This window comes from Enoplosus armatus, chromosome 15 (genome assembly GCF_043641665.1).
Source record: "Enoplosus armatus isolate fEnoArm2 chromosome 15, fEnoArm2.hap1, whole genome shotgun sequence".
NCBI lineage: Eukaryota > Metazoa > Chordata > Actinopteri > Centrarchiformes > Enoplosidae > Enoplosus > Enoplosus armatus.
The window spans coordinates 17,646,566-17,665,338 of NC_092194.1; the positions used below are offsets into that span (position 1 = coordinate 17,646,566).

An 18,773-nucleotide genomic window follows, 5' to 3' on the forward strand; every position below is an offset into this window, starting at 1 on the left:
ATGTTAAGCAGATGGACAGTGGATGGCACCAATTGCTAATGTCAAGCCGTAGCTTGTAGTGTTTAGTGTGTCTTTCTCCACCAGTGTTGGTGAGGGTCTACTTGAGTCCTGTGTCTTTGCGGATGCAGGTTTCCTGTGTTTGACATGTCTTCACGTGATTCATGAGATGTTACCTTCAAGTATAGAATGCATTAGCAGTTTGTAACTGGTTGCACACCAATCTCACAGTGACTATCAGGCTTCTTTGTACAGTTAAAGTGACTCAAATTAAGTTGAATGCTAATTATCAATGGCAATGGTGGAAGAAGTACTTGGATCATAAGTGCATAGATGGTAACTGAACTGTCCTGGAAATTCCTAAAATTGATGGCATTACCTTTAAGTGCTTTACACTTCAACATCAATAAATGTATGTTTTCTGTTTTGCAGGTATATTTGACCTCTGAGCTTCACAATGTGTTCAATTCCCGGGCTTCCAACGCCAGGATCAGAAGTACCTGTTCTCATCACGAGGGTAAACCTAAATCCCAATTGTGGACTTGTGGAATTATGGGTTAATATGGATGATGGAAGGAAGCATATTTATGAGCGGATGAGAGAGGACATTCAGAATCCTAAAAGGAAGTTTTATGGATCAGAAGGAAAACCAGGGCACCTCTGTCTGGTTTGCATCAATGACAGCTGGCACAGAGCTCGGATTGTATCCATTCAAAGTGAAACTTACCATGTTTTTCTAATTGACCAGGGACAGCTCCATATCGGTACAAGTGAAGCTTTAGCGTGGGGGAGGAGCGACAGTTTTCTCCTTCCTCCTGAAATTGAATCATGCATGCTCGCAAATGTCCTCTCCCTTGAGAATAACTGGCCTGAAAGAGCCACAACGTTTTTGAAGTCTCTGCCTGGCAAGAAGTTTAAGGGACTTGTTCAACATGTGCTGATGCCGGACAGGACCATTCTCCTTGACATACCAGTTGTTTCCAAGAACATGTGCAAGTTTGGAGTTGCGAAGAAGATACCAGTAGACGAGTTCAAATGCCTTGTACTGAAATGTCTTAATGTATCCAAAGGAGAGGCATCTGAGGCATACTGCACAACACAAGAACTGAATCTGAATGTTAGTTGCCAACGTGACCAATACTTTTATCCAGAACTGTTAACCAACACTTTTGAAACTGTTAACGTGACGGAGGTAACTAATCCGCAGAACATTTTTTGCAAACTCCACATTTTTTCCAAGGCAGTAAAGATATTATCAGAGCAGATCCACCAGCACTATGAGGAAAGCTCAGATTTAGGAGAGGCTCAACCACAGACCTGCGGGGATCCGTGTGCTGCTAGAGGGATAACCGGCAGATGGCATCGTTCGGTACTAAAGCAAAACATGACTAGCGATGGTGCTGTAGAAGTCTTGCATGTGGACGAAGGAAAAACTGAATTTGTCCCAATTGGAGACATCAAACCACTGCATGGAAAATTCCTGAGAATGCCAGTTGTCACATATTCCTGTTCTCTTGATGGTGTAAAAGAAAACAGCACAAGATGGACTACAGAGCAGATTGATCACTTGAAATCACTGCTCCTACACCAGACAGTCATGGCAAGATTTGACCACCACAATATACCTCAAGATGTCTATAATGTCACTCTCTATGCAGCTAATGCAGCATGCATAAACAATTGTTTTATAGAGAAGGCCGGACTTCTTCCACACTCTAAGACTGAACAAGATTCAAATGTCCAGAATGAACCCAGTCCCTCATCATTTCTCAGTTCACTTGGAGACGAACAATGCGTGGTTTTACAGAACACAGTCAACGTTAATGTTGATAGTTTACAAGAGGAAGCTTTGCCAAGCACCAATAACCAAGCAGTCAATCTTTCAACAGGTTTCCCCTCTGTGGTGCAAAATACTCATGATGACAATGTGTTTACTGTAGGAAGAAGTGTCAATGTAAAAGTATCTTGCATTGAAAGTCTACAGAAGTTCTGGTGTCAAAATACGGAAAATGGTGACTCTCTTAAACTCCTGATGCAAGACCTGCAAAACCACTATGCATCCTCCCACCCCCAGCCACTTGTTGAGTCCACCTGTGTCGCCCGTAATCCAGACGATGACATGTGGTACAGAGCAAGGATCATTGCAAGTCACCACTCCCCTGTTGTCAATGTGAGATTTATAGACTATGGTCGAACTCGAAATGTCCCTCTGTGTAATGTGCGCCCCATTGATCCGGCGTTCTTACGGCTGAATGCACAGGCCTTTCAGTGTTGCCTATTCAATCTGAAGAATCCCACTAATCCCACTGCCATCGCTTGGACTGATGCTGCAGTAGCAGAGTTTCAGAAGTTTGTGGATTTAGATGCCTCATCAAACATTGGATTGAAATGCATTGTAAAAGCTATAACATCTGATGACGAAGGTCTGCTGCTTAATGTGGTAGATATTGAAACGCCACATGACAGTGCATGCAAGCTTCTAGCTCAGCGTGCACAGGCTGCAGCTCACGTGCAAATTCCTCCACAGGTCCCATCAGATGCATACAGATACTCCACACACAGTATTGAGGTGGGTGGAAAAGAAAACGTGTGTGTGACCTTTTCAGAGAACGTCAATCACTTCTACTGCCAACTGGACAGGAATCGTCATTTACTTAAGAAAGTGATGGAAAATGTTCAACAACTCATTGACCAGCCACAGTGCACACATCGCCCACTTGGGCTTAATAGCATTTGCTTTGCTAGGTACCATGATAATAAGTGGTACAGAGGTCAAGTAGTAGAAATGTCTCCAAAACTTACAGTGAACTTCGTGGACTATGGTGAGACCGTTGCAATGAATGAATCTGATATTTGCCCCTTTCACACTGAAGCAAGTATCGCCAGGTCTGTTCCTGTGCTGGCTGTTCCACTTGGACTGTTTGATGTCCCTGCAGAAGTGCCAAAGGAAGTCAACTCGTGGTTTGCAGATCATGCTACTGGCCATAGTTGCACAATTTCAGTGGTAGCAAAAGGGGCTAAAGGAAAGTTAATTGTCGAACTGTTTGATGGATCTCTGAATGTAAATGTGAAAGTTAGAGAGAAGATATCAAAGATGACGCAACAAAAGATGACTGGTCTTGTTCAGCAGACTGACCAGCAGATCTCTAACAGCTCAAAACACGCTAGTGTGCCAAATGAGGACTGTTTAACACAAGAGCTCATGAACGTATCAGTATTAACGAAGATGACAGAAGAAAATGAAGTCCACAGCAGCAGTGGAATGTGTGCTAGAGATGAGCTAAAGATGAGTTCACAATCCAAAAGGAGTGTCTCTGCAGCAGATATTGAACATGGAAAGGCACTGGATGAAGGAAGAAAACCAACTTTGGATGTCATTCCTGAGGACAAAGAAACTGTGTTGCCAGAGACTTCCATACAAGATGGCCACAGTGACTCAGAAATTACACAACTTTCCCTACCTTCTTGCCCTGAGGGAAATGTGAACATCTGCATGTACAAGAGGCCAAATGTTTCTCTAAACAAGACAGAGGAGGTATATGCCTCCTGCATTGTTGGACCACATTACTTCTGGTGTCAGTACACCAACACTGAAGATCTAGACCTAGTGTCAAGGCTTGCTCAGGAGGTAAAACATCAACAACAGGACATGATGTTGAAGAATTTTGATCCTGGTAGTTTATGCCTTGCTCTTTTTTCCAGTGACAATCGGTGGTATCGAGCTCAGGTTATTCAGAGAACTGACGATACACTCAATGTTCTGTTTATTGACTATGGAAATGAGTCTGTTGTTGACATCAAGAATGTGAGATCTCTGCCTCAGAGTCTGCTAGATGAGGCTCCACAGGCCTTTTTGTGCTCTTTGAATGGATTTGATGAGTCCAAGGGCTCCTGGGATGACCAAGTTTACGATGACTTCTACAATCTTTTGGTTGATAAACCACTCAGAGTAACAATGTTCAATATGGAAGACCATTCAGAGGTTGTGGTTCCTCAGTATGCAGTGCAAATAGAGTGTGAAAATATGGTTGTAAATGATGCAATGCAGAAATACTGGAAACCAGTTGCCACAGAACGTGTTATGACAGAAAACCCTCAAACAGAAAACATACTCCAAGGTGGGCAAACTGAGTCCGACATGACCGACCTTAATGTTTCCAAAGGAAATGCGAACACTTGCATGTACAAAAACCCAAACATTTCTAAACACAAAACAGAGGAGGTATATGCTTCTTGTATTGTGGAACCCAATTTCTTCTGGTGTCAGTACGCCAACACAGAGGATCTTACCAAAGTGTCAAGGCTTGCTCAGGAAGCAGGACAGGCACAGCAGGACATAGTGTTCCCCAAGACTCTTGGTCCTGGCCACCCATGCCTTGCTCTGTTTTCCAGTGATAAACAGTGGTATCGAGCTCAAGTAATTCACAGAGTTGCCGATGTATTCCATGTTCTGTTTATTGACTACGGAAATGAGTCTGATGTTGACATCGAAAATGTGAAACCACTGCCTCAGAGTCTGCTGGATGAGGCTCCACAGGCCTTTTTGTGCTCTTTGAATGGATTTGATGAGTCCAAGGGCTCTTGGGATGACAAAGTTTACGAGGACTTCTACAGTCTTCTGGTTGATAAACCACTCAAAGTGACAGTGTTCAACATGGAAGACCATTCAGAGAGTGCAGTTCCTCAGTATGCAGTGGAAATTGAGTGCGAGGGAGTGGTTGCAAATGCAATGATGCAGAAACACTGGAAACCAGTTGCGAAAGAATGTGTTTCAATAGAAAGCCCTCGAAAAGAAAACTTACTCCAAGATGGTCAAACTGAGTCCAACATGACACACGTTAGTGTTTCCAGAGGAAATGTGAATACTTGCATGTACAAGGAGCCAAACATTTCCAAAAACAAGACAGAGATGGTATATGCCTCTTGTATTGTAGGACCCCATTTCTTCTGGTGTCAGTATGCCAACACAGAGGAGCTCAACAAAGTATCAAGGCTTGCTCAGGAAGCAGCTCAGGCACAACAGGACATAAAGTTCCCAGAGACTCTTGGTCTTGGCAGTCCATGCCTTGCTCTATTTTCCACTGATAAACAGTGGTATCGAGCTCAAGTAATTCACAGAGTTGACAACACAATCAATGTTCTGTTTATTGACTATGGAAATGAATCTGATGTTGACATCAAGAATGTGAAACCACTGCCTCAGAGTCTGCTGGATGAGGCTCCTCAGGCCTTTTTGTGCTCTTTGAATGGATTTGATGAGTCCAAGGGCTCCTGGGATGATGAAGTTTATGAAGACTTCTACAATCTTCTGGTTGATAAACCACTCAAACTTACAGTGTTCAACATGGACGACCACTCAGAGTCTGCAGTTCCTCAGTATGCAGTGGAGATTGAGTGTGAAGGAGCGGTTGTGAATACACAGATGGTGAAATACTGGAAAGGACTGGACACAGACCATGTCTTGGCTGAAAATTTGAGATCAGGTTAGTAGACTATACTTGGTGTCACTTTTTGAAATCTTAGGAAAGTCCTGTTGCTAATTTAGGTTTATCAGATCTTCAATGAATGTCATGCTCACTAGTTTAGGTAATGCCATTTGATCTCTCATCTTTAGTGGATGATGAGGAAAGTTGGGATTTAAAGTAATCAAAAAGCCGTCTGTAATGGAATTAATGGACTTAACTTGTGTTACTCATCCAATATGTCTTCTACAAGGACAATGGGAAAATTGAATACATGTCATGAGGATTCTCCTGATTAAAACTGCAGTAATACATTTTTGTTAACAATAGTCACTGCCTAGAAAAAAACACTTTTAAATGTAATGTTTTCAAAATGTGATCTAATCTTTGTGTGTTTGTTTCAGCTCTGGACTCAGATGTAAATGCCCATGTGGACACCCCGTTGTGACAGCGCAGTCTCGACCTTTGTGAACAGACAATGCCTGTTGTCTTGTTAGAAATGTTTACAACTCCAATATTATTACTAGATGAAATTAGGCTTGTCGTGGTTAATCTGTGTCAATAAATTTACAATACTTTCATGGATGAACAAGACTGTGCATTTTTAAAATGGATTCTACACATTTTGCAGGCTTAGCTATGCTAATCCTTTCAAAAGACCAAGAATAACGGAGTTCTTGCTCTTCAGCATTAACTATGTTAAGTTTTACAGTCACTTGAGTTTATTTATGTTGAGAACAAGGTGATCAAATTTGGGTATCCGTTATAATACTGGAGCTTAATTCTGAGTTGCAGTTCTGGAGTTTTCATCAAGAAATCCCCACAGAAATGAGCGTCCCAAGGTTCAATCAAAGACAAACTTTCAGACCCATCTCCAACCCAACCCACAGACGTTTTTAAAGTTGGACAATGATTAAATTTTTTAAAACGTATCCACCATTGATATAGGCTGCCAAAGCTTTGAATAAATGTTTAATGATATCCAATTCTAAGACTGTGGGTGATCTTTTAAAGGGGAGCAGCTATTCATTTTTGAGAACCATCTGAGAGAGTTGATCTTTCATGTTATTGCTAAACACTTACTGGCAAAAGAGACTATTTTGAGATTATTTAAGACACGCATCAATCTTTTTTAAATTCCCCAATAAACAACAGGTCCAATAAGAGATCGATTCACATGTTTTGTCAGTGTGTTACAGATATCTTTCCAGGAAGTGTGCACTTTAATGCACAACCAGGTACAGGTACATGGTAACCCTCCTCAATTCCACATTTTAAACACATCTCTGATAATTCAGCTTTGGATTCATGTAGCTTCTGTGGTGTGGTGTGAGGTAGAGTTGACTAAGGACGTTTTATTATTCCTTGACACAAGTCTGACCCAAATATTTATGTTTGATTTTTATCTCTCATGAGATTTATGCATGTCTATCGTTGGACTCCCCCTCAACAATAAAGAGTACATTCTTGCAATGAATGTGAAGCAAGTTACCTCAATCACTGACAACAGGTCTATTCATTTCTAAGTAAGAATCTTACCTGCGCATAGTCTCCAAGTCTGTAAAATTGTACAATTCAGAGTCGTATGTATGAGTTGATCTCATTCCAAATGTTGTTTTGGTGATCATCCAAAAGGGGTTTCTACTAAGATTTTACAAAAATGCTATAATCAGATTAGATTAGATTAGATTAAACTATAATGTCATTGCGAAGTACAAGTAGCAGTTCAGTGCAAAGCAATGTACACATATATAGAGGTAATATACATAACAGACTGTATTGGGTTTTATATATAAAATGTTATATTAAAAATGTAGGCTGGGAGTATTGATATTAACTTTTTACTTTAAATAGATTAAGTTATGGGTGTTATGAATCCACAGTCTGTTTTTCCCCCATGTTGTTCTGCTAATGTTAGCCTAACTCGCTTAGTTATCTTAACTTCACACGCAACGTAATTCTTTCTCTCCGCGACTTTAAATGATCTTTTATAAGCATACATGCTTATAAATTAAGTCTAATCTCGCCAGTGTGCCGAGTCCTTAAAACAGACACACCCTGGTGTCACCCACATGTACAGCAGGTGGCAGCATTACCGTTCACAGGTGCAGGTTAGCGCTGGGCTCCATCTTGTGTTGATCAGCTGTTGCTAGGCAACGTTTGTAACGAAAATGACAGACTTGCACCAGGCAGCAGCGGCGGGGGACTACGATCAAGTTGAGGAGATTTTGGGGCAAAATAGATGCAATCCCAATCAGAGAGACATCGACTGGAGCTACAAGACACCTCTTCACTGGGCAGCAGCTAAAGGTAGTCAGTGGATCAGTGGAAATGTACCGTAGCCGGTCCTTTTTCCTGATACACCTGCAGGTATTCAGGTAGTAGTTTTACACCTGTCACCATGTAAATACTGCTTTGTTGACTATAACGGTCACGGGAATGGGTGTCCAAAATGCTTTTCCTCCCTTGGGGACTTTATCTTACATTTACTGTAGTTGCTTGGTCAAACACTTTCTTTGTGGTGTAGAGGTTGGCTCGACAAATTTCAGGTTACGTCCACGTATGTATGTTATGTTATTTAATTTTTTGTGCTTCTCATAAGATCAGAATAGTTTTTTGCTCCTGTGGTTTTGAGGTTTAAACAAAAGTTTTTGTTACAGCATCAGAAAACAATAACTTGGATGTAGCAGTCGTTCATTATTCTGTTCATTAAAAGACCTGTCAATCAATTTGGGATTGATTTGTGTAGCATTTATAAATATTAGGGCTTTAACCATTAACAATTATTTTTATCATCAATTATTCAATGGGTTGGGTTTTTTTTTTTTCCAATTAATCGTTTATAAAATGTCAGAAAATCTTGAAATATGTTCATCACAAGATCTCAGAGCCCAACATGTCATCTTCAAATGCAATGACATGATAAAGCAGCAACTGGTCACCTTGGAGAAGCTGGAAACATGAAATGTTTGGTGTTTTTGCTTGATAAATGACTTAACAATTAATCAGTTATCAAATTTGTAGCCAAGAAATTAAATTGATTCATTATTTCACATCTAATACCCTTTTGTTTTGTTTGGGAAATGGATTGCGTCTGTAATGTGCAGCACCCTTTTTGTGGCATTACTGAATTTATTGGTGTTTTCGTTGCTTCCTCCACACTTCCTTTTATTTCTTCCATCTTCTTTTCCTTTACTACAGTAAATAAGAACAGACTAGATTAATAAAAATCACCAGGTTCTTAAATGCATGCATCAGATCACACTGTGATGCCTTTTCCACAGGACATACAGATACGGTCAGGATCCTCATTGAGCATGGAGCCAGGCCGTGTCTGAGGACGGAGCATGGATGGACCCCTGCACACTTTGCTGCAGAGTCCGGCAGGCTGGCCGTGCTGCGGCTGCTGCACTCCCTCCATGCCCCTATAGACAAGGAGGACTGCTGTGGAGACAAACCAGTGCGGATAGCTGAAATATATGGACACCTGGATTGCGTTCGATTCCTTAAAAAGTATGAAATGAAGCCCAGTTTTCCAATCCTTCCACAACTGGTTTTATTTCATTCTGTGAATCATACCTCCTTGATTTTCACACGTGTCACATTTGAAATGTTCTTTTAAATACAAAGCCCAATAACCTTATACAGTTACTTTATACTTGATACTTTATGCCCTTTTTTACTATGTTGCAGAGCAGAAATTGAGTGTCAGGCCTACCGCAAGATGGCAGCCCAAAAAGGGATTTCAATGGACGACACAGATGAGGAGTGGGCAGAACAGGGCAAAGAAAATGAAGAAAACGGGATCTCTAAAAGCAACGTCCAGACGTAGGCCTAACTCCCCTTTACACAACAAAGTGTGTGACATCCTTGTAAGCTTTCAGTTGACATTGTATTTGCACTTCAGCACTTTAGTACTAATGAAAAACATATATACAGTATTGCTTAAACCACACTGAATATAAAGAATCCAGCTTGGACATTTTTCCTGTGAGAAACACTAAACAAACATTACATTGTACAGTGGACATGTATCAACGGTAATAAGCCAAAATAAACAACAAAAAAAGTAGAGAAATCAGAGAGTAAATGTGACTTATTATGCTATTATCTGTGGTTTTATGTGTAAAATGTAGTTTGTTTTGATTTAAAAGTGCACACATTTGAGACCATTTTCACTTCAAAGTTGAGTCCAATTTTGTGGAGCTGTCAGTCGATGATGGAGCCTGAAGAACAGAGGAGATGGATGTGTGAAATGAATCAATCAGGCATTGTGGTATTTCACAAGAGTAAACACAGTTCAGTGCACTTACTTTGCTTTTGAGACGTTTCAGCAGTGCTTCACGGGTCTGTCAAAATTGGATTAAAACATATTTAATGATGCTATACTAAATGGTTGTGGTTTATAACATTTCTAATTACACAATTAACTTCTTAAAATAGTCTAACTTGTGACAGCGTGTTCTAATTTGGATTTGGACACTGCAGTAGATCCCCAATAGTGAGCCCAAAACCTACATTTTCTAATATTTGTGGATGTTTTAAAACTCACCACAATGTAAGTTTTTGTTTCTTCCCCAATATTCCTCAGCTAGCCTCATATATATCTCCTTAGGTTGCTGAAAATGTGCCTGCATTGAATTCTGGTCTATTGAAGCTACTTAAGTTTGGTTGATATGTTTGAGAACGGTGATTCAAGAAAAACGGCCGTTCTTCATTTACTCTTGATGCTTTGAATATTCAAAATATTTTCTGCTAGTCCTCTACCAAAGCAACACAGTTCCAAGCAACATAATTCGTGATCCAGACATGCAAGATACGTTATGATTAAGGTTGGCATTTTCTCTTAAGAAGTACAACTACCTTACCGGTTTGTCCCCCAGGCATGTGGTTAACAAAATGAACAAACCCTGCAAATGACATGACAGAGGTTACTAAGCAAGAAATACTTTTACTGGTCCAGATGTTTAGTGGAAGATCATATTGACCATACCTGGAATGCATTCAGCAAGGTGAAGGCATAATTGACTGCGTAGACCATGTCTCCAGATGTGAGGTCAAGAACCATTACAGCAAACCCAAAAATCCAAGTCACACCGAAGATTGGAGTCAGAAGAACAACTGACCTCATGACAGTTATGGCAGCCTTTTTTTCTTTTTCATAAGTGTTTTCTTTACTCTTAGGGTTACCCAAAAGCTTCATGATTACCACCAGCATAGAGAACACGTTGATGAAAACAATTATACCGATTGGTATGATAAATGTATGGATGGACCCTTTCAGAAGTCCAGAATAAACCAACCAACAGGTCTCACTGGAGAAGTATGAGCCTTCAGCACCACTATTGGTAAGAAACGTGATAGCCACAATTAGCAAAGGGCACACATAGCCCAGGACTAATGCGAACCTCAGGTAGCTTTTCCTGCTCACATTATGGAACAGGAAAACTGCTTGGTGAAGAAGCGTGCTGCTCAGACACAACATCCAAAAGAACATGGACAGGTAACAGAAATGCTTCAACACCACAAAGGTCTGACACCAGATCTGTGAAATATCACTTGGTTTAGAAGATGCTAAAAAACAGCAATCTGCAACTATCAGACATATAGAAATGTTTATATGGGCAGTATGGCGTAAATATAAAGTATTTGTCTTAACTACATCGCTCCAGACAATCAGTTCTATCACGAGGCTAATAATGAGTGACACGACTGATATAGACACTCCGACGTAAGTGATCTCAGTTAACCCACTGATGTGCAAGGGATACTTTGACATTAGAATGGCAAATGAGGACAAATGGCTGCAAACGCAGTGTCCCTCATTAGAAGGACCACTCGGCCCCTCCCACTTGCATCCATCTGGTGACCACGTTCTGGTGTTGTTGTCCCACGAGACACACTTTATCTCAACGTTGCGACGCCTTGGTTCGAACAACGGGAACTTAATTTTAACTTTAACTGAATGCGATTGGTTCTTTTCAATAGTTGTTGACACTATGTAGCTGTTGGGCTTGTACTCATCATTTTTGAAGGGCAAATACTTCTCCAGTTCTTTAAACCCAGCTGTTTTTACAGTGCCAGGGTCTTGACTATTAAGAACAACGCTGACATTGAACACCGTGTTGGTACATTTTGACTCCTCTGTGCAATTTCGTGCGGCTACCTCTATATTCGTTTTTTTAGGGACACCTGTTATGTTCGCCACCTTAATTAAATCCTCAACAGAACTCAGATATATCTCAGCCAATGACAAATTGCCTTCATCAGCCTTTGATACCCATGCTTTTGTTAGAGACTTTTCCAGCAAATTGCTGGATGACTCCAGAAAGTCCTGAAAAGAAAAACACTTGTTTTAATTGCAGTTGATTCAAGTACAACATGTCTGCTCATGTTAGAAAAAGCCTTTCGCCTGGTTGTATAATTCTGAAAAATAATAATAGGGTTACATGGATACGTAAAAAGTACATCTATTTGACAGTATTTCCAGCAAACACTCATTGAGCAGCTACTTTTTCACATGTACAACATGAAACTGTTCTCAAGTTGTTTTAATAAAGAAGTCAGTCACCCCCACCCACCCACAGGATCTGATTTCATGCTGCACATTAAAGTTTTCCACACAACAGCAGAGCACACTAAAGTTGGTTACCTCTCTGAGAAGTTAAAATCACAGTGAAACGACAGGTAGAGCATCTTGAGCTTCAGTAATGTTACGTATTACGGAGGTATTTTAGTCAAATCCTTGAAATTTTATTGGATTGGAAAAATTATAATCGCGTGACTTAAAACTGTAAGTAATTCCCTTTTCGTCTCCATATCGATTGAAACATGTTAATAACATACAATTAAGAAAATCAAAGATTCTGTAATACTTACGTTTGCTGTTGACTCATTTGGTTTTAGGTTCTTTTGACTCGAAATGAAAAGTATGTGAACGGTTGCATTTAAATTGGAGAGAGTGTTGATCGTCTGGGTGTTATTAGTGACAATCTCAAGGCGGGAAAATACTTCTGCAGCATTTTCATTTAGCGAGCCAAGTCCAATGTCAACCATCTGTAACCACAGTGATGATTTATGGGTGATGATTAATTGTGTCAAAATGTAAACCGTCAGCTATCGCTAAGGATTTCATCTCCAAAGAGCTGAGTCTGACTATTTAAAGCATAAAAGCTAGATAATCCTTTCTGTAAAAATATCATTTTGTAATATGTATTTCTGCCCAAAGTAGATTATAGTTTTTGAATAGCTGGATACTTTAAATTATTGCTTTACATTCTTTTCTATCAAATGATGGAGATCTCATTTTATAAGCTCCACTTATGAAAGTCAGGCTTACCAATGCTCTTTGCAGCACATCGTTCACACCCCGGTTCACACACCCTGAAACCTCCGATTCCCATGTCACCTTGTCAGAGCTGAAACAGCATGAAATTAGTTGATTCATTGATTAGTCAATTAACAGAAAATTACATACATTTAATCGTTTCAGTCAAGTTAAGTCAATTTTATTTATATAGCCCAATATCACAAATTTGCCTCTGGGGGCTTTACAACACGTACAGCATACGACTCCCTCTGCCCTTAGACCATCGATTCAGATGAGGAACCCCCCCCCCAAAAAAAAACCCTTTAATAGGAAAAAATGGAAGAAATAGTTTTTCTAAAGCAAGAATTCCTAAAAGTTTTCTTAGTCTTCTGTGATAGTAAAATAAATATCTTAGGCCAATATACCAAACAATTAATAGATTAATCAGATAGGCCAATAAAAATCATTACTCTTGTTTGCATTTCCTTTGCCTGTATCCAGCTTCATTCTTGCATTTTAACACCGCAGTGAAACCAGCTTTGGTGTCTCCCCAGTCACCTTCAGCTGGACAGAATGGATCATTTGCTGTTTTGAAGAAGAAAAGTTAAGGGTTGATTTATCATTTATTATATATGTTAACTAAAATGACTAATATCTGCACTGAGGTCACTTCAGGAGAACAAGAAGTTGATTTTAAATGTTGTTGGTGCATGTGAAAATCACTGAGGCATAAAATGTTTCACATATCGTACTAATAAAAAATCACTCCCGCTTTCAATATTCCCTACTTCAGTGGTTCCCAACCTGGGGGTCGGGACACCCTAAAAGGGCCACAGGTTCAGTTCATTCTTGACCTTGAAAACCATATCTGTGAAAAAATATTCTAAACTCAAGTTCACTTACTAATGTTTAACTATGGGAGTAGTTTAAGAAGTAGTAACATATCTAACACTGTTTTACACTGTGTTATATTACTTATATCACTACATAATAATACTGTATTACTACTATATTGATATTATTGTATTTTTGTATTATTATATTATGTTATATATCGTGGTATTCTCTTCTTCAATTATGCATATTTCATAGCATTGTATTGTCACTATATAGTGTGTCTATATACTGCACGTATATTATATATAACATTATATACTTTACTATATTATTATGTATAATGTACTTATACATACCTATACATATATACTATATGTAGTTCACCCATCATGGCTGCATTAGTCTAAGGTAAGGTATTGTATATAGATATTATATACATTATATACAGGCGGCATGGTGGCGCAGTGGTTAGCACTGTCGCATGGGAGGTAGAGCTGGTTAGAGCAGAAGTGTCCTTGAGCAAGACACTGAACCCCAAGCTGCTCCTGATGGAGACCAGCACCTTGCGTGGCAGCTCGGTCACCATAGGTGTCTGAATGTCTGAGTGAATGAGACGTCTGTAGCTGTAAAGTGATCTGGGAACTGGGAACAATTTTTTTAAATATATGTTTTATTTATTTAATTCAAACTGATTTTCTAATCAAGTCTTATCTTTTTCCAGGACTTTTGGCCCAATCCCCCAGCCTCCTTCAGTGACCACATATACAATATGACCCCCTTCTTATCACTATATGTCTATATTTAGGGGAAAAAATGGGCAAGTTCAATTAAGACAGCTTTTGGATACAGTTGAAAGCTCTGCAAAAGGCTGGAAAGTGAAACCTTGATTTTAGAATATTTTACCACAGAGCACTCTTTTGGTGGAACTCACAACTCAGACATTTGCGACCCAGGGAACCACTGCTCTACAAAATAAAACAGTTTACTTTAAAGTGGGCAGTAAATTGAGATTTCAGACACATCTATCTATCAAAGACGAAGCATTGTTGTGGGATTGTCTGCTAAAGGTCACTCAAATAAAATGGCAGAAATTGAATATATTGCTAGAAAATAGGGATGTGATGTTGGACAAAGCCATAGTTTTCTGACAATATTTTAACGAATACTAAAACATACCATGTATGATATTGACATTGACATCAACTGAAGCACTTCTCTCTTGATTGCACCTGTTCTTAAAAGTGCATTTTATCAGTTGTGTCGTTGGTGAGTCGCAGTGAACAAGTGCTTGAGCTACATAAATATCTGGTTCTTCAGAAGAATCTGCAAAGATCACACATGCAAGTAATATATTTTCATAACAAGTTTGCACAAGGATTGATTTAAATGAAGGGGGAAAGAAGACAAACACAAGAAAATGTACTTACTAGGAAGTGGTTTTGTTTTTTTTTGGCTTTCCCACGTCACAGTATAATTTTCACTGCTACTCTGTATCTCACATATTGCTTTTACATTCAGGATCGTTGAAGTACTTGTGCAGTGTGGAAATCCTGGATCCATGGTGATGTAAATGTTTGGCAGGAGGCATACGTCCATTACAGCGCTGGCTTTGTGAGTTATGCTGTAAAAGTCGGACTCTTGACGGTAAACACATGTGTACTCTCCTAAGAAAAAAAAATAGGGATAAGAGTTAAAGCCACTATGTGTAGAACTTTTATGCGATTATCATTGGTGGAAGTAAGTACATTTACTCAAGTGCTGTACTTCAATACAATTTTGAGGTACTTGAGTGTTTCCATTTTATGCTACGTTATACTTCTACTCCACCACATTACGTAGGCAAATATTCTCCACTACATTTATTTGACAGATTTAGTCACTAATTATTTGCAGATTTAGACTGTTAATACAAAATATAAATGAACAAATAAATTATGATATATATATATATTATAGGTTAAGCTACCCAGCAGCAGTGATTAACATTAGCCCCACCTTTACCAGCAGCAACATTAAAGTCATGTACACATTAATGCATCACTAGTTAAGTAATAATCCAGTAATATAGTATATATCATTCTGAAATGGGCCATTCTGCATTATGAGGACTGGTACTATAAGTATATATAATAATAATAATAATAATAATGTAATACTTCCTCCAACGCTTTTGTGTGTTAGAAAAATAGAAAGTCCCACTGAATATTCTATTAAATTATTTTACACAGATTTTCCATCAGATACAAACCAGTCCCACCACCTCACCTAGCGAGCCACTATTCCTCCTGCATCTGTAATTTAAACCTAAAATAACTGATCAAGTACTCCACACCTCCAGATTTGTTTTCATTTTCAAACGTGTAGTCTTCAGCCACAGCCGACCCTGACATCAAGTGACATCACTTGAGGCGATTGATCAGATTTCACTCAGCTCCCTCTGGAGCCACAAAGGCTTTATACATATTTTCTCTCTTGCAGATGTGAAACTGTCAATAAATCTGTCAAATAAATGCAATGAAGTAAAAACTTTCAACATTTCCTTCCAAAATGAAGTGGAGTTTTTAAAGCACAAGTACCTCAAAGTTGTACTTGAGTACAATAATCAAGTAAATGTGCTTAGCAATTTTCCACCTCTGATTACTCATTTACACACTTACTGTAAGCCAACTGGCTAAATATGTCAAATGTAAATACAGAGGCTGAAACAAATCTACCTGCCCAGAGTCCTGATATGTTTTTAAGTACAACTTTAGTCTCCCCTGTTGCTGATGTCACCTCTGACTCTGTGCCATTAGTTATGTCGAATACTGCGTCAGCTGTTTTCAGCTGCCACGCTGGTACGGTGTTCAGGACCTGCGTTATTGTGCAACTGAGGGTGTGGTTGGAGGCGTAAAACACAGGGTTAGATGGCCTTGTTAAATGGACAACACCTGTGAAAAATAAGAGTTGAATCAGTATAGAAACCACAGATAAGTTACATCCAGAGGGTATGGTGTGTGGCTGTCTGTGAGTGAGTGTACTTTTTGAGTTTTTAGACTCTAACTACTATATTACTACTAACTATAGCATTGATTAATTAATTCATGGTGGAGTCATAATTTAGTATCTCAACTTCCACTTGTACTTAACCCTTCATTCATTGATTTAGTTGCCAATTTAGCAACTTAATTAAATTAATTAAAGAAGACAAACCATAATTCAATCCAGGTTTAAAATTGAGACATAATTACCTGTAGTCGCCAAATCAAATAATACTGACAGATTTTGGTTAAGGATTGTTGCTCTATTAATCAGATCTTTTGGCCGGACTTCGTTGGCAACGGTCATTTCAAAATCTGCAATGATGCTTCCAATCCTTCAGAGGAGAAAAATTAGAGATTTCAATTTCAGAAAACAGAAATAACGGAAATGCTTTCGTTTGGTAAACAAAGCAAGTACCTGTATTTGCTAATTGTTAAGATGTCAAATCCCTTCAAAGTGCTGTACACTTCTTTCATCTGAAAGGCAACAACTCATTCACTCAACATTACATTATTCCTGATCTGATGAGGGTAATTAAGTAATGTGCTCTTTATTTATAAATATTTTTACCTTGTGTAACACTTTGTTATTGCAAGAGTTTGTGCCTTGCAGACAATCTAAATGCTCCGATCGAGTCAAAGTAATGGATCCTTTGATAGTAACTGTGAAGAAAAAAGTTGCGTGCATGATTTGCAGAAATACGCACATATATCCAAATGCAAAATCAGTAAAAAATGATCAAATACCTGAGGCATTTGAAACACACATGTAAGCCGACTTTTGGGGGAAGGTGCAAGTCATGTTGCCACAACATTTCAGATTAGATTCACAGAGTTTATCACTCCATCTGTAGTTTGGCTTGCAGGTACACTCTGTGCTGGCCGAGACATTCTGACAGGCTGGTTAGAAAAAAATAATAGTTTTATTTGGGAATCAGTTCTTTTTTTTTTTTTCAATTCAAATCAATCAGAATATGCAGTCTTTGAAATAAAAGAAAAACATTTACTTGTTGTTATTGCAAAGTTGTCAACTTTCAGGTTGGTGTCATTCACGACATTTTCCAGTATCGCTGTTATGTTTGCGATTGCACTTTCCTCTATTATCAGTTTGACATAGTACATTTGTGTTGAATTATCTGAAACATGCAAAACAGACTGACATCAAAATGTCACATACACTAAATCAGTTTAAGAACAACGATGATACTCAGAATGATTTTACCTTGTCCAGTAGCCTGTAAAAGTCAAAAGAAAATCAGTCAATTTAATGCTGCAATTTTGAATTTTAAGATCCAGTGTGTAATCTCATGATATTTATGTACCTGACAGATGTTTAATCCCAGGATGTAAAGAAACATAAAGGTCCACATCCTGTTCCTGCAAATAATAATAAACAACATAACAGAAGAAGTATTTTATTTGGCCTCTGGAAACAAATGTCAATAAGTAGTAGGCTTATATACATTTTGGAACAGTTTAAAATTTCAACCCACACATCTCTCCTTTCACATAAAGACCTAGCAATGATCATTTTGAATCTCTATCCTCTGTTCTGTTGCTTTGGTGCCTTTGAGCAAAGCATCATGATGTGTGTAGCTTTGAGCTAGCACAAAATCACAAATCCCTAATTTGCCTTAAAGGGCTTTAGGATCTGTACAGCACACAACACCCTCTATCCTTAGACCCTTGATTTGAATGAAGAAAAACTCCCCCAAATCCCATCCAAGCATAGGTTCACATTTTTTCAAGTCTATCTTAAAATAACAATCACATGCATTGAAAAAGTTTCATAGCTTTAACTGTTTCTCCTGTCTGTCCATAACAGCCACACAGAAATCCCTTCCTAAAGCGATACCAATGTAAGTGATGAGGGACAAAATCTTCAGTCTTTATTCTGTGTAAAAACGACTTTTCAAGTTCAGCTGTGGGGAATACGACGCTCCCGCAAAAAAATGTGAACCTGTCCTTAAAATATCTTATATTTGAGATGTTTGTAAATGATCATTTTTTCAATCAGGCTTATTCTAACTGTTCCACTGATTATACTGCAGTTTTAATGCATAAAATGCTACTTAAATAAAGTCAGACAAGACATTGTCTGTTTGGTAACACTTTATTGTAAGTCCCCCTATTTAGCATGTGTAGGCA

The 18,773-nt window shown here is 38.8% G+C and overlaps 3 protein-coding genes across 3 annotated transcripts; 2 read left to right on the forward strand and 1 right to left on the reverse strand.

Annotated features, from left to right (window-relative positions):
- The first annotated feature begins 454 nt into the window (after nt 1-454).
- tdrd6b (tudor domain containing 6b) lies at nt 455-5,915 on the forward strand. Its single transcript, XM_070919726.1, has 2 exons — nt 455-5,480; nt 5,864-5,915. Exons 1-2 carry the CDS (start codon nt 455-457, stop codon nt 5,905-5,907), a joined length of 5,070 nt encoding a protein of 1,689 aa, XP_070775827.1. The 3' UTR covers nt 5,908-5,915.
- A 1,715-nt stretch (nt 5,916-7,630) lies between these two features.
- On the forward strand, nt 7,631-9,614 carry LOC139297787 (ankyrin repeat domain-containing protein 66). Its single transcript, XM_070920580.1, has 3 exons — nt 7,631-7,769; nt 8,744-8,972; nt 9,153-9,614. Exons 1-3 carry the CDS (start codon nt 7,631-7,633, stop codon nt 9,289-9,291), a joined length of 507 nt encoding a protein of 168 aa, XP_070776681.1. The 3' UTR covers nt 9,292-9,614.
- On the reverse strand, nt 8,991-17,995 carry adgrf3a (adhesion G protein-coupled receptor F3a). The gene is made up of 17 exons (XM_070920579.1): nt 17,948-17,995; nt 17,848-17,860; nt 17,633-17,761; nt 17,373-17,525; nt 17,197-17,288; nt 17,044-17,102; nt 16,836-16,960; nt 16,320-16,535; nt 15,015-15,269; nt 14,782-14,928; nt 13,239-13,353; nt 12,799-12,877; nt 12,339-12,515; nt 10,453-11,793; nt 10,328-10,369; nt 9,773-9,808; nt 8,991-9,685 (listed from the first exon to the last, which is right to left on the reverse strand). The coding sequence occupies exons 1-17, from the start codon at nt 17,993-17,995 to the stop codon at nt 9,635-9,637; spliced, it is 3,078 nt and encodes a 1,025-aa protein (XP_070776680.1). The 3' UTR covers nt 8,991-9,634.
- Between the last annotated feature and the right edge of the window lie 778 nt (nt 17,996-18,773).